This window comes from Polyodon spathula, chromosome 2 (genome assembly GCF_017654505.1).
Source record: "Polyodon spathula isolate WHYD16114869_AA chromosome 2, ASM1765450v1, whole genome shotgun sequence".
Classification (NCBI taxonomy): domain Eukaryota; kingdom Metazoa; phylum Chordata; class Actinopteri; order Acipenseriformes; family Polyodontidae; genus Polyodon; species Polyodon spathula.
This window is the reverse complement of record NC_054535.1, coordinates 11,848,320-11,870,099: the sequence shown is the minus strand read 5'-3', so window position 1 is coordinate 11,870,099 and position 21,780 is coordinate 11,848,320. Positions and strand designations below refer to the sequence as shown.

Here is a 21,780-nt window from a genome sequence, read left to right as displayed (position 1 = left end):
AATGCATTGGGTTGTGAGTTGAAAAGCCTGAAATGTCTCGCTGAACACGGAGCCATATCGTCACCTTACCTTTACGAACAATTAGAGCAAATTATAGTAATTTCCTACATGGTATTATTTTTTAATAAAATGGTATACCTTTTTTAATCTGGAAAAAAAAAAAAAAAAGTAATATGATTTTTCAACAGCTGTTCATCAAACCCCACGCAAAAGATTAAACTTGACACCATGAAAATCTTTTGAATTCGCATGGTTGGACTGGTGATGGCAATTGGTTTACAAAATAATTGACATTGCTGTGGATCGTCATGACATAAATATTATCAGGTCCCAAGATTCATCGATATGATGTGAAATCTTTTTGCCTTCACAAAAATCTGTTGGGGATTACTTTTTTTCTGTACAGTCAATCTCCGATAATAACTGCATCACAAATTCAGTTCTTTACGCAGTACACTGAAATCTGCGATTGATTGTTTCTCCCTGTGTGCACTGACAATTGTTGGCTGTGTGTTTCAGTGTTTTGCTTTTTTGGCCGCCAGGAATGGCCGTTTCGTGATGAACCGGGACAGTTCGTTAGGTAGAGCTTTGACTGTGGTCACTCCTATCCCGGTTACTGGGTTCGACCTCACTACCATTCAGCACCTACAACTGGGGGAGTCGGTGGGGCTTTGTGACAGCACAGTCCGGGCGGCAGGCGCTGGATTTGGGGTCGGTAACTCTTCTAACGTCGAGGATGGTAGTTCTGTACCTGCTGCTTTTGTAGATGGTGTCCCTGTTACAGTGTCAGTACAAAATGTCGATGGCCAGCACAGGTAAGTTGGCAGATGTGTTAAGTGTTAACGGCATAAATACACGTTTTGGGGGGTTGTTTTATCAGCGTTGCACACTTGCACAAATTAAAATATTTATGTTTTTTAGTTTTGTTTATAATAGTCATGCTTTACAAGAACAGTTAAATATGATTTTGTTTGATATATATATATATCAAACAAATATATATGGTTACGGTGCAGTGTTAGAAAGTGGTATATCGTCAGAGGGTAGATGTACCAAAACTTGACCAGTGCAATGGCAGATTTTGGTACAGGTGCTTTCGATTGCCATCTGATGGGTGTTTAACTATTTATCTTTAATTGTAATGTTTTTTTGGAAACTTAAACTGGAAACATACAATCAATTTCTCTAAAATGAAAAACAAACAAACAAACAAAAAAAAAATTCACTAGGAACAAGACTACAGGACCTCATGCACTAAGCTGCGGTAACGTGTTTTGCGCGCAATAAGCCCCTTTACTGCGTGCGCGTGCTTTGTACACCTGCTGTATTCTCTCCGGAGAGGCAGGTGACTTTGCGCTCGCAATGAATTGCATGTTAAAAGGTACCGTGTGAGAGTCATTTAAGTACAGTGAATATTGTTAATGTATGGCAATTTATTTAAATTGTTTCCCCTTAGACCGCGGGGAGGTGTTTAATACTAACCATATTCTCTTAAGCGTGGTACTTTTATTAAATGTCTCTGGGTGTGTTAACAGTACTGCATTTGATAACCAGGCACGCTTCAACTAAATCAGAACAAAAATAAGGCAGCTCACTACTAAGGAAACAAGACATATATACACAACACACATACAAGCATGCACGCACACACCTCAAACAGTGAATTACAGGACCGAATCAGAGATGTATGAGAGTATACTATGCTAATACACTACAACACACACTTATGAGTAGCACATTCTAATAATAATAATAATAATAATAATAATAATAATAACGACAGACAGGTATCTAGAGAGATAACTGTGTTTTATTACCTTGTGTTTAAGCTCCAAGCCGCTCTGCGTGTCCCTCTTCATTGAGATTGTTTTACACTCAAACTGCATCGATTCTCTATTCTGAACTATACACTTAAGTGTGAACATGTGGTTTGTAATTTATGCAAAGCTCACTTTTGACCACTTCAACACCTAGGCGATTGGTTTCGTCAGTCCAAAGGTTTAACATTAAACTGAAAACTCTCTCCACAAATGCCTTACTGCATGGCACAGAAACATGCTGAACAATTGTCAATATATTTGGCCTTCTACTGACCTGAAAAATGCTGGTGAGACTGATCTTCCATTGTGCCAGGGGTAGCAGTCGAGATAGAACTCCCTGTACACTGGGTCCGCTTTATTGTAATTCTTGAGTTTTGTTGATAGTCTGCTGTATAGAAAGCTGTTGCTAGCATTGTGATGGCTGCTACAGTAGCAGGGAGCTCATAGGAGGAGCACACAACAGCAAGAAACAGACAGACAGGGCAACTTGCTTTCAGGGGAGAAACAATAATTAACTTTTCATTGAGACAGGAACTGTGTTTAAAAACTTTACACGGGAGCCTATGAAAGGTACGTCACAAATTATTTCAGTTTCAGTTGAAACGTGTATATTTTGTGACAACTAAGTTGCCCCGTTTAAGGGCATCTGCTAAATAATAATAATAATAATAATACAGGTTAACATTACTATTGCAGGCATTACTGTAGATTAATTATAGTTTCTGAATAAATGAGATGTCAGTAGCTACACACCAACCATTTAATTATTGGAAGTAAAAACTATTGTGGGAAAGTACATCGGTCATCAGTACCAAATGAATATCATTCATTCATTCATTCATTCATTCATTCATGTGCTGCTTTGAAATAAAAATGTGTTTTAATCTAATTAATCTATTTGTTTTTACATAGAACGTCTTGCATTTACATTCGTTTAAGTGTAGAAATGGAGAATAGGATTCCATTGTATTTCGAGTTGGAGATCTCATACAGAGGCACCTTGTGAATTGGCACTCCATTTAGACCATACTGCGTGGTATATACAGTGTAAGGTGTATACTAATTAGAACATTATTCTGCTTTCTTAGCGGTTTTTAAGGCATGAGTGAGTGTGTACAGTGCGCTGCCTACCTGAAAATAACACTACACCAGTACTTAACTCAAATATAAAAAATTCTGTCACATTATTTTGGTCGTTAAGATTTAATAGGATGTTTTAACAAAAAATAAAGTGAGGAAAATACAGAAATTAATTTATTATGAAATGTAGGTCCATATCTTGGTACCTCGGTTGCTGTGGCATAAAGCAAGCACTGTACTAGTATCTCCGGATCAGAACATACCCCCAGTGGTTGCAGATTGCTACCTGCTGGCACTGCAGAAAAGCATAAATGGTACCATAACTACTGAACGCGTTATAGTTAAGACTCATGTTTACTGAACTTTTGTTGTTTTAACTGCAATGTTTTTAGAATTGTGTGTGTGGCTGCTGATGCCAGTGGAAGTACGGTGTCCTACGTGGGGCAGTTAAACTCTGATGTGAACCTGGAACTCCAGGCAGAAGGTGAGACCATGAAATAAAATATTACTTCAGGATTTCTAGATTTTATTTAAATCCATCTATAAGGTCTTGGGGTTTTACACCATGATTTTCAAATGGGGCAAAATAGATCGCAAATTGATTTCTAAAACGTGATTTGGGTCACTAAGTATATGGGTTTGAAATGGTTTAGATGAAACGAGTCGTGTCTTCTCTTGTTGACGGTTTAAAAAGATAAATCAAGTGATGTGGTTACGTTAATCAGGCTTTAAAAATCATTTTGCGACCTAGACCTTATTTTGACCCTTTTGAAAATCGCTCTTTTAATGTATTCATGCTGTGTGTATCGATTACCATAAGAAAACAGATTGATTATTGATAGGTAGGTAATGTGTTAAAATAAGGTGGTATTGAGAGTTGCTTAACTTACCTCGTATGAGTCAATCCAGAGTCAGCTTTTACAGGTCAAATTTCTTAGGATTTGACTGGAACCACATGTAAACCTGGCATGGCCTGACCCATCTACTGATTCTGGATCATAGATATTGGTGTCCTATTTTAAGGCAAGTGCAAAGACAAGCCCAAGAAAAGGACTCGGAATAACAATTTACCTACTCATTACCAGCAAAGTTGTTTCAGGTTAGATTTATACTGTTAGAGGTGTTTCATTCCTCACCTCAAAACAAGTCAAGGACCAAAGAAAACTATGGCTTATGAAAATACTGTATTTTTAAATGTTGCTTAAATTGAAAAAAGAAAAACAAATACAAATGTAAGCCAAGTCTGCAGTGAGGTGTGATTATATCCACAATGGCATGCATGACTTTGCAGTCGTCTGTGGTCCCACCTTCCAGCAGTGCTCACCAGGTGATCAGCCTATTTGTTAGTGCTTTGTCAGCTATATGCTTTTTATTAACATTTTTTCTTGAACATTAATGATTTTTGTTTCTTCTATTAACAGTGCCCTCCATGTCTTTGCAGTGTGAGGATGGGGTACTGCCCTTGGCACCAGGAGCACAGCTGCTTCCTCTACACCCTTTAAATACAGCCTTGGAGCCAGCACAAAATATAATCCTGCATGGGCAGCTGCAGTCAAAGGACCCCGACACAGAGGAGCCGAAGGTACTCTAGTTATTTAACATTTTAAACCCTGATGTCTGAATAGCCAACTCCCTCTTGCTAAAAACGTTCCTTTTAAAAAGTAATCTTTAAGATTTAAAATGATGGCATGTCATATGCATAACTACTTGCTGTGTGTTTATTTTTCCACTTCTCTCATGGTACAAGCCTGTAGAGGAGCCCTCATTTCCCACCTCCCTTGGTTCATTTTCCACGTATCACTGTACTAATCAAATGATGAGGCAGTTGTTTGTTGATAGGCTATACACTACCTTTCAATTCTTTGTTTTGTCATTTCACATACAAATATTGAAGGTATTCCAGTTTTGCAAGTTTTGGTTTTTAAGAGTAGGCCTTTCTCCATTAGCTATTCGCCCCAGGCTTGTCACAACCTTTAGTAAATATGGTTTGTCTGTTTTCTCAGAAAAGGAAAGGTGGTTGGCCGAAGGGAAAGAAAAGAAAACCACCCAAAGAATTTTCTGCTCCTCGCGCTCCTACTACAGGGTAAGCAATACACTTATGAAGGAATAAGGGCTACTAAGAACATTTGCTGTGGTGGTGTACAAATTTACATCACTTTCAACAAACAATTATGTTTCATGACATCAACAAGCCTAAGAACATTTAAGCCCGTTTTGCCTTTGATTTATTAAGGCCAAGAGAAGAGGCCCACAAAGACTGGAACAAGCAGTGGCCAGATTAGTACCAATCTTGGACTACTTTGCATCTTTCCTATGACTTAATTTACACCCTGAATATCGATTTTCTGTTCTCTGTACCTTGTTTCTCTTCTCATCCTCCCTGCTAGATATGTAATATTTGTCAATGAGAACAAAGTCCATCTGAAGGCTGAGCACCCTGATATTCCCTTTACTGAAATCACCAAGATGTTGGGCACTAGGTGGTCTCAACTATCCCAGGAGGAAAAGCAGGTGATCCGAACATTGTGACCTGACTACATGACTTGCATTAGTATGGGTGTTTTACTGGTCTTAAAACCATCCCCGAAGTTATGCGCAAAAATTAGAGTATCTGTTGCCAAGCAGATTTGATTGTCATTGACATAGCGACTAGTAACCTAAGTAGATCATTTTATTGTAACATGTAACTTTGTGTGCACCAGTGTACTGGGATAGTCACACCCATGCCAGGTGCAGTGTTAAAGTTTAAATAGTGTTATCCAGTGTTCTTTTTGGTTAGATTTGGTAAAAGATTCAGTTCAGTTGAGAAAAGCAATACTGTTAACACGTGTTTGTTTTTGCCTGCCGACCTGCAGAAGTACAATACTGCTGCAGAGAAAGACAAGCAGCGTTTCATCGAGGAGCTAAAGGCCTATCAGAACTCTGAGGCCTACAAGGCATTTCTGAAAAGAAAAGCTGTTCATAAAGTGAAGGTCCTGTGTGGTGAGTTGTGAAGTGTTTAAGCCCAGATAGTCTTTGAGGAAAAACAAGACCAGGCTGCATGGGTGTTGAGGTACAGTTTCTCCACAGCAGGCTTCTGAATACTAAAAAAAAAAAAAAGTTTTGATTTGTTTGCCTCACTTGACACCAACCTTGGTTTAGAGAATCGCACTGGATTTGACACGAGAGGCTGCTGGTCTTGGACCCCAGTTTTTGGCTTCAGTCTTGGCTTTCTACTCTGTGACAAACATGCCTAAATGACTCTGACTGTTCAGCTACTAGGTTATAGTTTATGGAATTTCGAAATAATTGTTAGTGATGTGCTAAATTAAAGCTTAAGCATTACTTTCCAAAATAGGTGTCAATTTCATATGGGATATTCATTTAACCGAAAAATAACAATTCTTTAACTTTTTGCAGGTGTTGAAATGGTGGATGCTGAGTTTGAAAATGAGATTGTTGCTCTCTCACAGATGGATGTAAGTAACAAAAAATCTCAGCAGGTGTAATTACTCACTTAACAAGCGCTCGATTCAGTGAGCACTGGGTGGTGATGGACCAGGTATAACCAGGTAACAAGAATGGCCTATTATTTCACACTGTCCTCTCCTACTAGCCCGCTCCTTCTCCACCCTTGCCCCTCAGTGGTGGAATGACCTACCCACAGATATGAGGACTGCTCAGTCCCTGACCACCTTCCGGCGCCTCCTCAAGACACACCTGTTCAGACAGCATCTGTAAACCTCACAACTCTCGACTATACTGGACTATATGGCACCCAGTTGTACCAGTACTTGCATCAGCTTGTACTTGCACTGAACTGCTCCGTACCTTGCCGTATTCTACTACTGCTCTTAATTAGAACTACTTCCTGTATCTTGTATTTGATTTTACTCTTATAGGTATCCGTATTCACTTTTTTTTGTAATTGCTCTTATTTGAAATCATTCTCATCCATCATCGTACTCGCTATGTGCTCATACTGGACTTTACTCATATAAGCAAATATTTTTCATATAAGTTACCTGCTCTTAGTGGAACCCGCTGTTACATGTAATTATTTACTGTATTCTCTATTTTTTGCTCTTATTTGAATTTGATCTTTTGCTACTGATTTTTAATGTACTTTACAACTGCTCTTATCTGTAATGTGATTCTGAAAGGTGATACTTTGAACTGTGATATTTTGTAAAACTTCTAAGGAATAATAATAATAATAATAATAATAATAATAATAATAGATTAATATGTTAAGCATGACATTTTGTTGAGCAGTTGTTTTTATAACCTGCCTTTAAGAAAAGGAGGAAAATACAGGTTTGTTGAGGTTAGTTCTGGCTGTAGCCAGGATTATTAACACTGGTGGCTCTTATGCGGTAGAGTGAAAAGTAGTGCTCTGCTTGTGAAACATTTACTTTTTATCCTTAAAAAAAAAAAAAAAAAAATGCAAATAATAATTCTGATTACGAATTTAGTACTCATGAAAGTTGAGAGAAAATGACAATGGCTACATTGTAGCCAGGAGGGAATGAGCATGAGGGAATTTGCCTATTACAGTAAAACCTGTTTAATCCAGCCCCTTTATAAACCAGTAGGCTTTACTGTAATAGTCAGCTGTAGTGTTTTTGAAAACATATAACAACACTATGTGATCCACACATGCAGCGCAGGCACATAATTATGTTATCCCCCTTTGTGTTTTGTCTCCTAAATAGGGGCGTGACACCAGTGACTTGTACTGCAGGACATGCAATCAGTATTTCAGCTCTCTGCATAATAAGAAGGAGCATCTCCTGGGGAAGCTGCATTTACAGAATCTGACAGGTAATGGCACATTTTAACCTTGCTTGACTGAGGAGAAGGCTGACACAGACAGAACAGTGTTTGTAAGAATCAATAAAGCGTGCTAGTCTGTGCACACCAAGAGTGAGTACTTGGTGCGGGAGCTTTGGTTTTCAAGGTGTCCCTTGATATAATTCCCATCTGGAGTACTTGGAATAGGTGGTCTTTCCCTAGCACGTAGCCATGGAGACCACTCTTGTTTGATACGTAATTTGTTGGGAATTCATTCACACATAGCTATCTATCTGTTGTAGAACGTGTTCCTTGGTACAGCAGCTATGTGGTGGAAGTTAGATTTCAGCTGATTTTCAGACAAATAAAAAAAAAAACATGTTTAAGTACCGCACTGTTCAGCAACTGAAGCATTTAAACATTTCCTTTTTTTCCAGTTTGTCTGCTATATCCATGGGTTTCAATTAGTTTTAAGATATGTGGCACTTAAAAAGTAGTAAGGCAAAGGCACTCCGAGTAGAATGCTGGATGCGCCCCATAACCTGGAGGTCACCGGTTCGAGTCTAGGCTATTCCATTGCTGACCATAGACAGAGCTCCCAGGGGGCGGCGCACAATTGGCCAAGCTCCGCCCAGGGTGTCCTCAGCTCACCGCGCACTAGCGACCCCTGTAGTCTGGCCGGGCGACTGTGGGCTTTCCTGTAAACTGCCCAGAGCTGCGCTGTCTTCTGACGCTGTAGCTCTGACGTGGCAGCACGGTGAGTCTGCAGTGTGAAAAAAAGCGGTCGGCTGATGGAGGACAGCATGTGTTCATCTTCGCCACTCCCGAGTCAGCGCAGGGGTGGTAGCGGTGAGCTGAGCCTAAAAATAACTGGATATGCCAAATTGGGAGAAAATAATAAAACAATTGGTGATTTAGTAAATTTAAAAAAGAAAAAAAAAAGTAGTAAGGAGCACCAATCTCATTGTGGGGGGCGTTGGGGTGGCGATTAAAACGGTGCATTTTGGCACATTTTTGCATGGTTTAAGTATGTGGTAGACTAGTAGAGGTCTGCTTGTAGTGTCTGACAAAGTACTCCATTAGTGCAACAAAGGAGCTTTATTTAAGTACTACTCACAGTCTGGCAAGGTCAGAAAGAAGAAAATTTGACTTTTGGAGCATCGGGGCCACTGCAATACAAGACTTGCTGAAAATGCATGTGAAATTGTTGATTGTGATCGCACCTTTAATTGTGTAGTCCTGATCTGACAGCATGTAACACAGACAGCTCTAACGATGTTAACATTTATTTTTCAACTTTAAATTGCAGCGTTTTCGTTCTCCTGCTTTCGATATTAAATACACCACAGCAAACACACAGTCATATGTTTGAGATATTTTCATTAGCCCAATCTGAGAGCTAAATTTAGTGAATGGCAGTTTTTTTTTTGTTTGCTTTTGTTTGCTGCAGTAGATTTCATTTTTAATTCCCCAAATATTTAGTTATTTTTTTCAGGAGTGCACTTCCTAATTACAGTCCTAAGTATTTCTATCCTTTCTTTTTTCACCTTCCTGGTCTGTTTGGGAATTAAACTTTGTTTTTCCTGCAACACCTGACCCTGCTTTAGTACAAAACTCACGCTGCATTACCATGCTTGCTTCTTTGGCTGAAGAGATATTATCAGGACATCATCTTACTAGAACTTGACACTTAACACTAGAACGACCAAGGCGGTCATACTGACTGTTTTACAATTTAAGTTGCGGTCCGTGTGTTTAAGATATGGAGCTGTGCATTCCTTACTTTTACTGACTTTTCCTAAATATATGTACTAATTACCCTGATAAAGAACGAATCGTGTAGCTGCAAAAGTTAGGGAGATAAACCCATTTATTTAAGTGTTTTGGATACTTATTTACATCGTTTATACCTGTATGTACACAATTTATTTCAAATATGTTTATTTCATTTTTTAACATTTTTTGAGGTTGTACTTTATGTAATATTTGTGTATCTAAACACATTTCTTTTCAAATGTCCGTTTGTTTATAATGTTTCGGTTGTGTAGATGCTTAAATTCCTGAATAAAACTAAGACTTATATTCAGTTGTTTGTCCTTTCATTATAATATTTATGCTGTTTTTAATATGCCTGTCAAATTGACCGTTCATGGTTGTTCTATGTATGCCTATAAACGCGCTTGTTCTAGTTTTAAACGACTTACTGTAAACAATGTTGAGGCTGTTGTAGATGAAAAATATCTCTTCGTTGGACGCAAAGCTTTATTTAGGTGGTGACTGGTGAAAGATAACGTTGGTTTATTTATTATTAAATACGTTTTTCAGCATGGTACAGTAATCTTTTCATTTAAGTAATTGAGCTTTTTGCTGCATTACAGCCCTTCATTAAAATTATTTTCTTTATGTTAAGTTTTCAGGGCATTTTGTTAGTGGCACGTGTACAACACACAAGTGTGTCTATTGTTTTTCGATGTTCTTGTTCTACACTTCTTGAATGCCATTGTTTAAGTACATTTTTTACACAACAGTACTCGTTTGGTCACCATCACAACTGAACTGTTGCATGAAACTGGGGTTATCCCTATTCTGCTGGTGTTAATATTTAACCTGTCTGCGCTTAATCATTTGTATATCAGCTGACTAGGGTTCAGCTGATATCCTATCATGCCTTTCTTCTTAAAGGCATACAGCCACTATACATGAACCCCCAAAATCTATGATAAGCACCTGGGTACATATTTTTACAATATCACAACAAAGGGAATACACTTCTGTGGCAAAGTAATTTGCAGTGCGCAGGTGTAGAGGTGATGCAGTGCTCAAGACAAGGACAAACAACAAAGTACTAGTGAACTCATAGCATTTCCCTAGCTGGGGTAAATTCTCATTGTTGCAAAGGCAACCTCAGCCAGGCAGTTTTGTTACTGATAGAATATTGCATTCATAAGTCATTGACTAGTTAGCTCAGAGCAACATGTGAACGATGCTCTACCCTTACATTTGAAAGAAGCAACTGGTGTGATAATTTACTATAGAAAAATACAGAGCAGCGTATGTAATACGATTGAAAAATGTCTCTATAATAATCATGGCAGCTGCAGTTGTCCAGCTTTTTTGTTTGAGTCACTTATCACTAAACATTCCATTATCACTCAGACCCTTTTGCTTAACAAATACCTTGTTATCTCTGACTAGGTAATCGTCTCTTCAAATACATGGCCAGTATTTTAAAGGGGAGTGGTCATTCTGCATTTGCATATCCCCAGAATATGAAAGACAAGCATAGAAAAACAAGTTTGTTATCAGCTTACATACAAGTATTTTATTGAAATAGATTATAAACAATCCGCACTGGTTTTGTGGAGTAAGCAGCATGGACCTAGCTGATGTCAGCAGAATGGAGCAGGGGAGATTATACCTTTCACAGACCATCCATGGTTTTTACCTGTTTAAACCACCCTTGACATTGCTGCAATCTGTTCTGAGGAGGGTGAGGAGCTTTCCTTTGAATTTAACTTTGAATAATGTGACTTATTTTAATGATCTTGCTTTGGTACTGATGCAGTAGCTGACAGTGTGGGTTAGTTGTAACTGGAGATCATGACTAAATTAACTGTATTTCAGACTTGCTAACAACTGTTTGGGAGTGACTAAGTGTCGCTTCTGGCCTTTCACAAAACACTTTTTGGTTTTATTGTACATCTCACTGAAGGATCAAAAATGTGCATTGAATGTCAGCAATATCTTTCTAACGTATGTCAGTCCAAAGGAACTGTATTACTGATTCTGGCAGTTCTGTGTGCAGATTGCATAAAGGATGGTATGCCATCAGGTTACCAGGTGATGGCAGCATTTCATTGCTGAATTGTTACTGTGCTGAATTACCGTATGCCAGTAGTAAAGCTAAATGTGTGTCTGTCCTGAAAAACAATTTTTTTTTCGCAATTTTATTGGAACTGAATTATTACATGTTATACCAGCTTCATGTACAGTTTAGGATTAGGGGTAAGATTATATTTTTCTCAAATGATCTAAGGTCTCTTCACATAACAAAAAAGTACATCTAGGATCAATTATATATTAAAATGAAGTCTTTAAAATATATATTGCACTAGGTTAAAGATAGCTCTCAATTTCCTTGTCTTGCCTTACCGGAAGTATATTACTGCTTTACTTCTTAGGTCATTTCACCCCAGCAGCATCTTCAGGGTCAAAACATCTTACTGGCTGCAAAGCATGTCTGTCAATAGTGGAAAATGATGATTGGTTACTGACATGAAAGAAGGCCCTGAATGGGTGGGGGTAATTTCACTCACAAGGTAACACCAGTAATATGTGAAGAACCTGGTTTTCCATTCAAGAATTGACGATGCTGCCTAGAAACCAAACTGATATGGTGCAGTGAAGGGTCAGGAGCACCAGTGAGTACCCTGGGAACAGTGAAGGGTCAGGAGCACCAGTGAGTACCCTGGGAACAGTGAAGGGTCAGGAGCCAGTGAGTACCCTGGGAACAGTGAAGGGTCAGGAGCACCAGTGAGTACCCTGGGAACAGTGAAGGGTCAGGAGCACCAGTGAGTACCCTGGGAACAGTGAAGGGTCAGGAGCACCAGTGAGTACCCTGGGAACAGTGAAGGGTCAGGAGCACCAGTGAGTACTCTGGGAACAGTGAAGGGTCAGGAGCACCAGTGAGTACTCTGGGAACAGTGAAGGGTCAGGAGCACCAGTGAGTACCCTGGGAACAGTGAAGGGTCAGGAGCATCAGTGAGTACCCTGGGAACAGTGAAGGGTCAGGAGCATCAGTGAGTACCCTGGGAACAGTGAAGGGTCAGGAGCATCAGTGAGTACCCTGGGAACAGTGAAGGGTCAGGAGCATCAGTGAGTACCCTGGGAACAGTGAAGGGTCAGGAGCATCAGTGAGTACCCTGGGAACAGTGAAGGGTCAGGAGCACCAGTGAGTACCCTGGGAACAGTGAAGGGTCAGGAGCACCAGTGAGTACCCTGGGAACAGTGAAGGGTCAGGAGCATCAGTGAGTACCCTGGGAACAGTGAAGGGTCAGGAGCATCAGTGAGTACCCTGGGAACAGTGAAGGGTCAGGAGCATCAGTGAGTACCCTGGGAACAGTGAAGGGTCAGGAGCACCAGTGAGTACCCTGGGAACAGTGAAGGGTCAGGAGCATCAGTGAGTACCCTGGGAACAGTGAAGGGTCAGGAGCACCAGTGAGTACCCTGGGAACAGTGAAGGGTCAGGAGCACCAGTGAGTACCCTGGGAACAGTGAAGGGTCAGGAGCATCAGTGAGTACCCTGGGAACAGTGAAGGGTCAGGAGCATCAGTGAGTACCTGGGAACAGTGTCAGGAGCACAGTGAGTACCCTGGGACAGTGAAGGTCAGGAGCACCAGTGAGTACCCTGGGAACAGTGAAGGGTCAGGAGCATCAGTGAGTACCCTGGGAACAGTGAAGGATCAGGAGCACCAGTGAGTACCCTGGGAACAGTGAAGGGTCAGGAGCACCAGTGAGTACCCTGGGGACAGTGAAGGGTCAGGAGCATCAGTGAGTACTCTGGGAACAGTGAAGGGTCAGGTTGATTCGTTACATTTGATTCTTTAACTGGAATGTTGTTCACAGGTTCACGGAATAGGCTTTAATCACTAGCTGTTCAAATGGGTCTGGTTGTGTTTCAAATGGGATCAACATGCTTAGACAGATTGTCAGCAGCTGAGGTAAGTTTAAAACCCGACTTTAGTCACAGTGGGCCCAAGGTCTTTTTTTTAAAGCGTCATTGGCATCATTGCTTATTCAGAGTTAAAATTACTTTTCATAAATTGTTTTAGAGTAGTTCACACAGCAGCACATGACTCATTACATTTGTTGCACTTATAAGACATGCAGTTCTGACTACTAACAGTCCACAACAATTTTAATTTTTAAATTTGATGGCATTTCTGACATAATGTAGTGATAACCCTATTGCTTGGGGATTTGTGGTTGGAGGTTAGATCCCAGCCTCTTCTGTCAGGTTACTCTTTCCTCTTAACACATCGTTCCAGAACTGTGGAAGACTTTTCCCCTATGGATATTTGCTGTGCTAATGGGTAATTAAATTACGAAATGAAACTTAAGCTTCTGTGATGCTTGGTGTTTCTCCTGCCTCCAATAATTATTATTTTAATATCCTTGTATATGCTATCTCCACCTATAGGGTGCTGCTGGGATTAGGCAGGGGTGTATATGGGGAATTCCATTGGTAAAAATATAAATTAGTCACACCCACTCCTTCAGTACAATTAAGACAGCATTTCCCATGAAACCATTCTTTTTTGGTCCCCAGAGGAGTTTGAGAAGGAGACCGTGGGGCTGTGTAAGGAGCTCCAGGAGGAGGGTGAGGAGCTGAAAGCGAAGGATGAAGACTCTGAAGAGGAGGAAGTTGCAGTGGCAGAGCTGGCCCAGTTGTGTGGACTCCCTTCCCAGCACAGCTTCACCTCACTAGACCTTGGTTTCCTGCAGGAGTTCATCTTCAAACAGATGACGTGTGAGTATGCAGAAATGGAAGCTGAGATGGTACCACGGCCACAGTGTTTGTGTGAAGCTGGGGTTAATTCCTGTGTGGGTTATTTCTTTCTTCAGCAACAAGGTCCCATGGAGTGGACACTATCACCTGGTAATGCGCCATCAGAGTCACTGTGTTGCTTACTAAAGGTCTCATATTCCCATGGGGTAGGGCTTACATTGTCGCATGCTGCTTTTACAAAAGCGTATAAACCATCTGAGATACAGACTTCATATTTTTAATTTTTAATTATTATTATTATTATTTTTTTAAACTCCTCAGGCCAAATATAAATGGTATTAATTGTAGTGACCAAGAGGATTTTATATGAATGGGTGTTAGTTGTGGAGGTGTCACATAGTGACTCTCCTTTTTAGGGAGATTATCTGAAGATCTAGTACTGCACCCTGTATCATTGATGTACAGAGGGATCAATTTCACTTGCAGTTACAGTTACAGTTGATTCAAATGATAGACTTTCCCATATATTTGCAGATGCTAATGCAATTCAGGAGCAATTTCCAAAAGAAAAATGACAGTAAAGGCACTCCATATGGCACTGTAGACTTTCACTAATCCTTAAAATTTGAATTCTGACATTCTGTGTCAATTGTAATTATTTATTGTCTTATTTTTGTCTTCGTAGTGAGAGAGTTTGAACTCGGTGAGCTAAACACTAGCTTGGAGAAAGCTATGGAAAAGCATGACCATTTAAACAGACAACTGGAGGAGCTGCAGGTAGGCCTCTGTGCTGGAAACACCTTTTAGAGTAACATGCTTGTTTGAATAGAACTTACTCCTGTGAGTTATGTTGCTTGGTGTCCAATTGTTTGCCGTAAGGACATGCATCAAACATAGTTACTAGCTTTATCTTGGGCAGGGTAAGGCCTGTAAAAATATGTATTAATCATGACTATCATATCCTTCCCATTAGGCACAGGTATGTCTAAATCCTATAGGAAATGAATAACTGGTTTGCTTGGTAGGTCATAAAAAAATTGAGCCAAGTACAGGTGTTTGATTCTACTGCATTGGCTAGTTACCCAGAAGAGGTATCTGGATTGAATACTTTACCAGAAGAGCTTTACTTGAAAGTGGAGCTCTGTGGAAATTAATTTGATTACTACAATTGCATCCTGCGTCTGACAGGATGCGATTGTAGTAAGAATTAAGAGGTGTTCTTGTTCTAACTGTGGTATGGTTTATGGATACACACTTTCTTTTAGACACTAGAAAGACTCGCATGGGACTGTGCAGCTCGCGACGATACTGATGGCTTAAATTAATAAAGCAAATACTACAGCAACTAATCCTGGTTAGTTGTTGATCCAACAATTGAAAACTAATGAGAATACCTACGATGCTCACCTCCTAGGTGAACTGTTAAAAGCACTTTGATTATGAACCCAAAGGTTTGAATTTGAACCATATTGTACTGTATGTTACCTTATTATTATCACATGTGCTTCCCTCATTGGAAGTGCTTTTGGTTACTCCAGTTACAAGGTGTACAGTAACGCCTCTATCTGAGACAGATGTTTGCCCTTTAATATAAAACTATTAAATTGTCTATGCAGCATTAAGCCAATTAGCTTGGAATAGCTCCTTGTGTGGCGGGTTGCTTAGCAACAGTTGGTGCCTGGTAACATTCATTTTAAATTTTCAGCACAAGAGGTTTGGATGCTTAGCACTTTTGTCATGGACCTTTTATACACTGGATGAAACATTCATGATAGAAACCTTGACCAAGAAAACACTTTTTTTTGTTTTTTTTTTATCTTCTGGGAAATCCTAGTTGGAATCAGTCAAAGAGTAAGGTGCTTCAAATGTAATTTTAATAAATTTTCTTTCATTTACCTTTGTGATGTTTGCAATCCTTCTTGCTGCAATACTGTTAATAGCTTTAAGCCTGTCTGGAGAAGTGCCTGCACTGAACAGCCTTCCTCATTCCATTTAAACCATTGACAACGAGACCTTATAAACTCTGCTGGCCCCTCCTCCTCTCTCTCTTGGTAATAAGATGGGAAAGTAATGATAACTTAGTATTGCATCAACAGAATCTAGACCCACTGAGAATGACTGCAAACAAGGGAAATAAAAAAAACATACTCTTTAATAATTCATTTAAACACACCTGATAGCATACAAAGTTTATTTTACTATTACCACAAGCATAAACAAGTTCCACTTATACAGTAACTCGGCTGTAGACAACTGAATGTGGTATTGGTTAGAAAAACAGGTGTATAAACAAACAGTCATAGTTTGGTGTAAATTACCTTGTAATGCCAGTTCATCTGTGCATCAGAGTTGACACAGCAAGGCCTTGTGTGTTGGTGCACTAGGTGAGCGCCATAGCTGTGAACAAGCAAGACTTTTAAATCCATGTTATTACCTGTCATTGACCTTGAAATCTGCCAGGAAATGACATTTAAAATATTCATTATGATTTGGCCTTCTTTTTTTCTGTTTTTATTCATTTCATTTTTCGGTGCTTATTTTTAGCTGTTTTCGAGTTTTATGTATTTTTTTTAATTTTTTTTTTAGGGGCTTTCGCTTTTTATATACTGTATGATTGTTTTCGGTTACTTTCCAAAATTCTTGGGCTTTTCCTTCTCTCACAATGTGTATATGTTTGACTGTACTTGCGCACTTGTACCTGCTCTCCTTTGCTGCCTTCCTCAATGAAATCCTCATGGTCACGGGCATGTTCTTCTGGGGTTTTTGTGTGTTTAGGCATTGCTTTACATTCGCCACAATTTTTAAATTCCACAAGCATGTAAATACACTATTGAACTGTAGTATAGCTTTAAGTCGCACTAGCAAGAACACTGCTCCAAATTAAATTGTTATCTTGTTTAAGTCTCTTAGGCATGTACAATCCTCCAATAGAAATGTAGGAATTTGCTGCCACTCAGTATTTGGGGTGGGTTTAAAGTATTCAGAACGAATCAATGATATAAGTCAGGAAGGAGGGACATTGCCCAACTGCACTGGGAAAGTAGTATTATTATTATTATTATTATGTTTTTTTTTTCACAGGGAGAGGGGTCAAGTCAATGTGAATTGAGTAACCATTTCTAGTGTTTTTCTGTTGTTTATTGGGTATACACAGATTCATTTTTTTTGTATTGGGGGGAGGTTTATCAGTCTTTAGCGGTTAAAACTGAAAATCAGGAGCCCTAATTATTATAAAAGAAAAAGAAAACAAGAACAAAAAGACCAAGGCACAACTATGACGGCCTTAGTGAAAATGGTGCCACAGTTGTACTAATAAGAAAATACATTTGAAGCTTTCCTTATCACTCCTCCCAAAGCTTTACAATGATCTCAAGCCTGTTATCAAATGTCTCTTTTTTCTACCAGAAGCAGAAGTTACATTTAGAAAGTGAGCTGAGAAGCCTGCAGGCCCATGGGGGAACATTGGAAACCCAGCTGGACAGCTTAAAAATGTTTCCCATGTTATTAAAGTTTCACATTCCGATAAGTGTGAGCGGTAAGTTTATTATAGAGCAAAGTAACGCTAAAGCGCATTCCATTTTAAAACACAGGTAGATGTTTCACTCTACACTTCCCTGAGGCCAATGACAATACACTGTAAGAGGTACACCCCAAAACCCTAACCTTGTTTAATAGCATATGAACTGAACATCCTGTCTGTTTGCTGGTCAAGTTAATAGAACAAGCACAAGATATCACAGTGGTCTAAATATTAATGTATACATACAAAGCTAATTAGACGTAGCAGTTTGGGAAGGTCTTTGTTTAGTTCTTCATGTAAACGAAATCCCTTTTTAATTGTTATTTTTAAATACTGAAAGAACATATTTTTTCCAGCCCCTGTACACAAGGATGCACAATCTCAGAGAAGATCAATCAAGACATGTTTGAATTTTATTTAACCCAAACTAATTCTGTTTTTTGTTTTCATGTTGTCAAGGGAACACAGTTTTACAGAAGCAATCGATACTCTGATGAAGTGAATGTTGAGTGCTTCTAAAGGTAATGTCACTTTGTTACCCCAGTAGCATCAGTGCAGGTCCAGGCCTAACATCTGGCCTTTCCAGTGACACCACAGTATTTGCACACAAGCCATATTTTCAAAGCATCCATTCCAGTTATTAGAGGAGAAATTTCTATGTTAATATTACAAAATGAGAAACAGCTTAAGAGACCGAACAGTTTTTGGGGTTTTTTTTTAAATATAAAACTTTAAGATGTGTATTATGACTGACCCCCCCCCTCCCAATTGCACATTTCCTCCTCACATTAAAAGTTTTGATATTCTGTTCAGGACTATGATTGCATTAAAGAGGAATTAAACTACAATTAGGCCGGTGAGCAAAGACCAAGATAATGAGGTTCTGAAGGATGCAGATATCAGTACAAAATGATGGCTAATTTATTGTAAATTTAGTGTCTTCTTTGTGCCCACACACCTGCCCAGTGTTTCAAAAAAAAAAAAAAAAAAAAACTAGTAAAGGTACATAGAATTTCTTGAAACAATTGAATGCCATAGAATTGTGATTGTTTTAACAGTTAGTTTACCTGGTTAACTCTGGTTACCAGTATAAACATGTTCTTGGTATTATTTATGTTAGTTTAGTTTACTGTATAACGTATTTACTTCTGACATCTCACATGCCTACAGTTGCCAGCGAGATCAAAATCAGACCCCACTAGACCAAAAGAAGCAGTGTTTCTGTAAGGTTCCACAGAGCATGTTACTGTAGATGTTGATTACACACTGTCTGCTACTACTTTTTTTTTTTTTTTTTTTTCTTTTAAGCAGCGAGGGGCATTTTTAGATCTATCGTTTTTGGTAGGTCGAAATACACTTTAAATTGATGAAGGTTCTCATCATGGGCACTGAAAATGTTAATTTTAATGTTAATGTTACCATGGTAAAAATCTAGTAAAGCTTTGTGAAATCATACTGTTGTAAGACTTACAGTATGAAAGACAGTTTAAAGTATGTGCCATATACAAAATGAGCCCAGTAAAGCAAGCAGATTTACTACACTGGCTTTACATAAGGGAAGAGTTATCCTTATGCCGTTTGATTGTTATTCCTAGGACTTCACTGCTCCAATGGAGGCTAACGTACTGTAATGTGCCTGCATTGCAAATACATCGAGTGTGACAGCACTGCATAAGTCCTCGGTCTTGTTATATAAACCAAACCTGAAAATAGTCCAGTCAGCAATTGTTTAAGTAAAACAGGGCAAGGTAAAATAGAATGTCAAGTTTTAGACTTGCAATTTGCATCTTTTCTACTAACAAGGAGGAAAAAACGCACTTTCCCCTTGGTGAGACTTGGAATAGGGCTGTGCAACTGTCCCAATGTCAGTGTCATAGTCCTAGTTTTAAAGCAGGAGGTTCATATTGTTATGCTGCTGGTTTCAGCTCTTAACTCTTATGTTTGGTAATGTATTGTACAGGCTTGGACTGAGTAACGGGTGCTGTGACTCTACAAGAGGGTTTGACAAGATGCACTAAATTCAGGAAGAAGAGGAAGGCTGGCAACTTAAATTGCAAGAGATGCGTGTAGGAGACCCACGATGGGGGACTGGGCAGTTTTTGACATCTCTTGTTTATCTGACTGTCTAGATGTGTTTTTTCTCCTCAACTTTGCCCTAATGGTCAACCTGATAATCAACCCACAAGTACCACTGCTGATGCAGACTACAGGCCCTTCTAATAGCACTTTAATAGCTAATGATTTACATATTTAGCGGTTTTGAATGTGGAAATGCTTTTAGTATATGTTTATCATATGTTTTGTAAGAGGGTATTTTTTGCACTTTATCCAACATTATAAATAGTATGTGTCTTTGTTAATTGGAGTTTGGTTGAAAAACACTATGTTGTTGATGTCAACCAGTATTTGAAGGAGCTGCTTGGTTATTTTCTGTGTCCTGGCAATGCCCAGTGCATAGTCCTTTGTAACCCACTGTAGGCAATTCAAAAGACATTCTCCCCTGCAGGTTTACACCAATTTTTTGTGACCCGGGAAAAACAAACTACTAGAACTGCTCCGAAAACTCTAAGCTTATCATAGGTTCTTTTATTATTTATTAAGATTAAACAACTGGTGTTAACATGTAAGCACTGAGGTAAATGCTTTGTAAATTACCATAGTTGCAGAAGTAATTTATGTTCTGCTGTTAGCTGGATCTGCTGATACCAGAAAAGAAAATAACAATTAGGCATTGGTTGGGCCCTCTAACACATTAAGTTAACTGCTCCTACGAACACCAAAGTGTTTTTTTTTGTTTGTTTTTGTTTTGTTTTGGGTTTTTTTACATTCCATTTGCTTTTGTGTAGCAGAACTAGCAGATCCAGTGGAAAGCTGAGAAGCAGCAGTACTGCTGGGATTGTTGTTAGTGCCGTACGTTATGCATCTAAATAGGCACTTTATAACATTAATATAATATTTATTTGCTTTGGTAACATATGTAGTGGTATGTCTTTGATGGTTTCAAGTTGTTTCTAGGTGTTAATTTCTAAGTATAGTTATATTTGTCCTTTTAAAGTAAAACAGCCCATTTGTAAATTCATATGAAGAAAGATGTTGGGAGTTTGCATGGCTCATCACATATTTGCACATTTTATATATATATATATATATATATATATATATATATATATATATATATATATATATATATATATTATATATATATATATATATATATATATATAAATAAAATGTCAGCATTGTGAATAAAATAACTGGGAGAAAAAGAAAAGGCCGCTACGTGTACAGTAAGTTGCTCAGTGAGATACAGTATTGGCTTTTTGGTCACTGGTTCAACTTTAGTCTTGTTTAGTAGAGGCTAACGATGGCAAGGGGCTTATTGAAATGTTCTGGTGGTCTGTGCCCATTGACTAGTGAACATTAATAATATTTCAAAGACTGCGTCACATTGACACTTTTACCTCTGAAAAGATCCCAACGAAAGTTTATGGAAACTAAAATACCCAATTAACGTCCAAGAGGTGGTTCCTTTTTCAAGGTAGGGCTGTGGCACTTTGGAGTTACTGCATGGATACCAAGAGCTATGACTTCTTCATTCACATTAAATATTCTACTTCCATTCTAACCTCTGAAGTGCAGTAGGGCTTGGGATTTGAAAATGGGAGTTTGGGAACATCTTGTTTTGTGCAGTTGGACTACAGATTCTTAACAGGAGGTTGTAACATTGGAAAGAATGACCTACACTTTTTAAATCAATGTGATTAGTTTTTGCAAAGAGTCTTAGCTCATTGTATTCAGATTAATTATATGCATTGTGCCCTGCTTAGTTACTAACCTTATTGGAGCTTTCCAAATAGTGGGTTTTGGGTATTTCATCTAATTGACCCAGGCTCTGCATAAGTAACAATTTATAAAAAGAACAATTTTACATTATCCTGGCATTTTAAGTGTACTGTATATGAATGGCTGTCTTGTATATTCTGTTTCCTTGCACTTTTTTCCCCCAAAGCATTAAAAATATAAATATTTCTGTGTTTTTTTCATTCAGTCTGCAAATCAACCACAGAGTTTAGTATTAT

General features: G+C 38.8%; 1 protein-coding gene across 1 annotated transcript; it reads left to right on the top strand.

Annotated features, from left to right (window-relative positions):
• Window positions 1-31: 31 nt before the first annotated feature.
• On the top strand, window positions 32-20,816 carry LOC121330168 (SWI/SNF-related matrix-associated actin-dependent regulator of chromatin subfamily E member 1-related-like). Its single transcript, XM_041276489.1, has 13 exons — window positions 32-815; window positions 3,293-3,384; window positions 4,322-4,482; window positions 4,904-4,983; window positions 5,288-5,411; window positions 5,756-5,882; window positions 6,300-6,358; window positions 7,595-7,703; window positions 14,002-14,202; window positions 14,867-14,958; window positions 17,587-17,716; window positions 18,161-18,222; window positions 19,662-20,816. Exons 1-12 carry the CDS (start codon window positions 559-561, stop codon window positions 18,193-18,195), a joined length of 1,467 nt encoding a protein of 488 aa, XP_041132423.1. The 5' UTR covers window positions 32-558; the 3' UTR covers window positions 18,196-18,222; window positions 19,662-20,816.
• Window positions 20,817-21,780: the final 964 nt, after the last annotated feature.

Bases quoted from the DNA above. Each gene is read 5' to 3' on its own strand.
- LOC121330168 (XM_041276489.1), top strand. From the start codon at position 559: ATGAACCGGGACAGTTCGTTAGGTAGAGCTTTGACTGTGGTCACTCCT. The intron at 6,359-7,594 runs GTAAGTAACAAA...TCTCCTAAATAG, and splicing joins TTGCTCTCTCACAGATGGAT to GGGCGTGACACCAGTGACTT. The intron at 7,704-14,001 runs GTAATGGCACAT...TTTGGTCCCCAG, and splicing joins GCATTTACAGAATCTGACAG to AGGAGTTTGAGAAGGAGACC.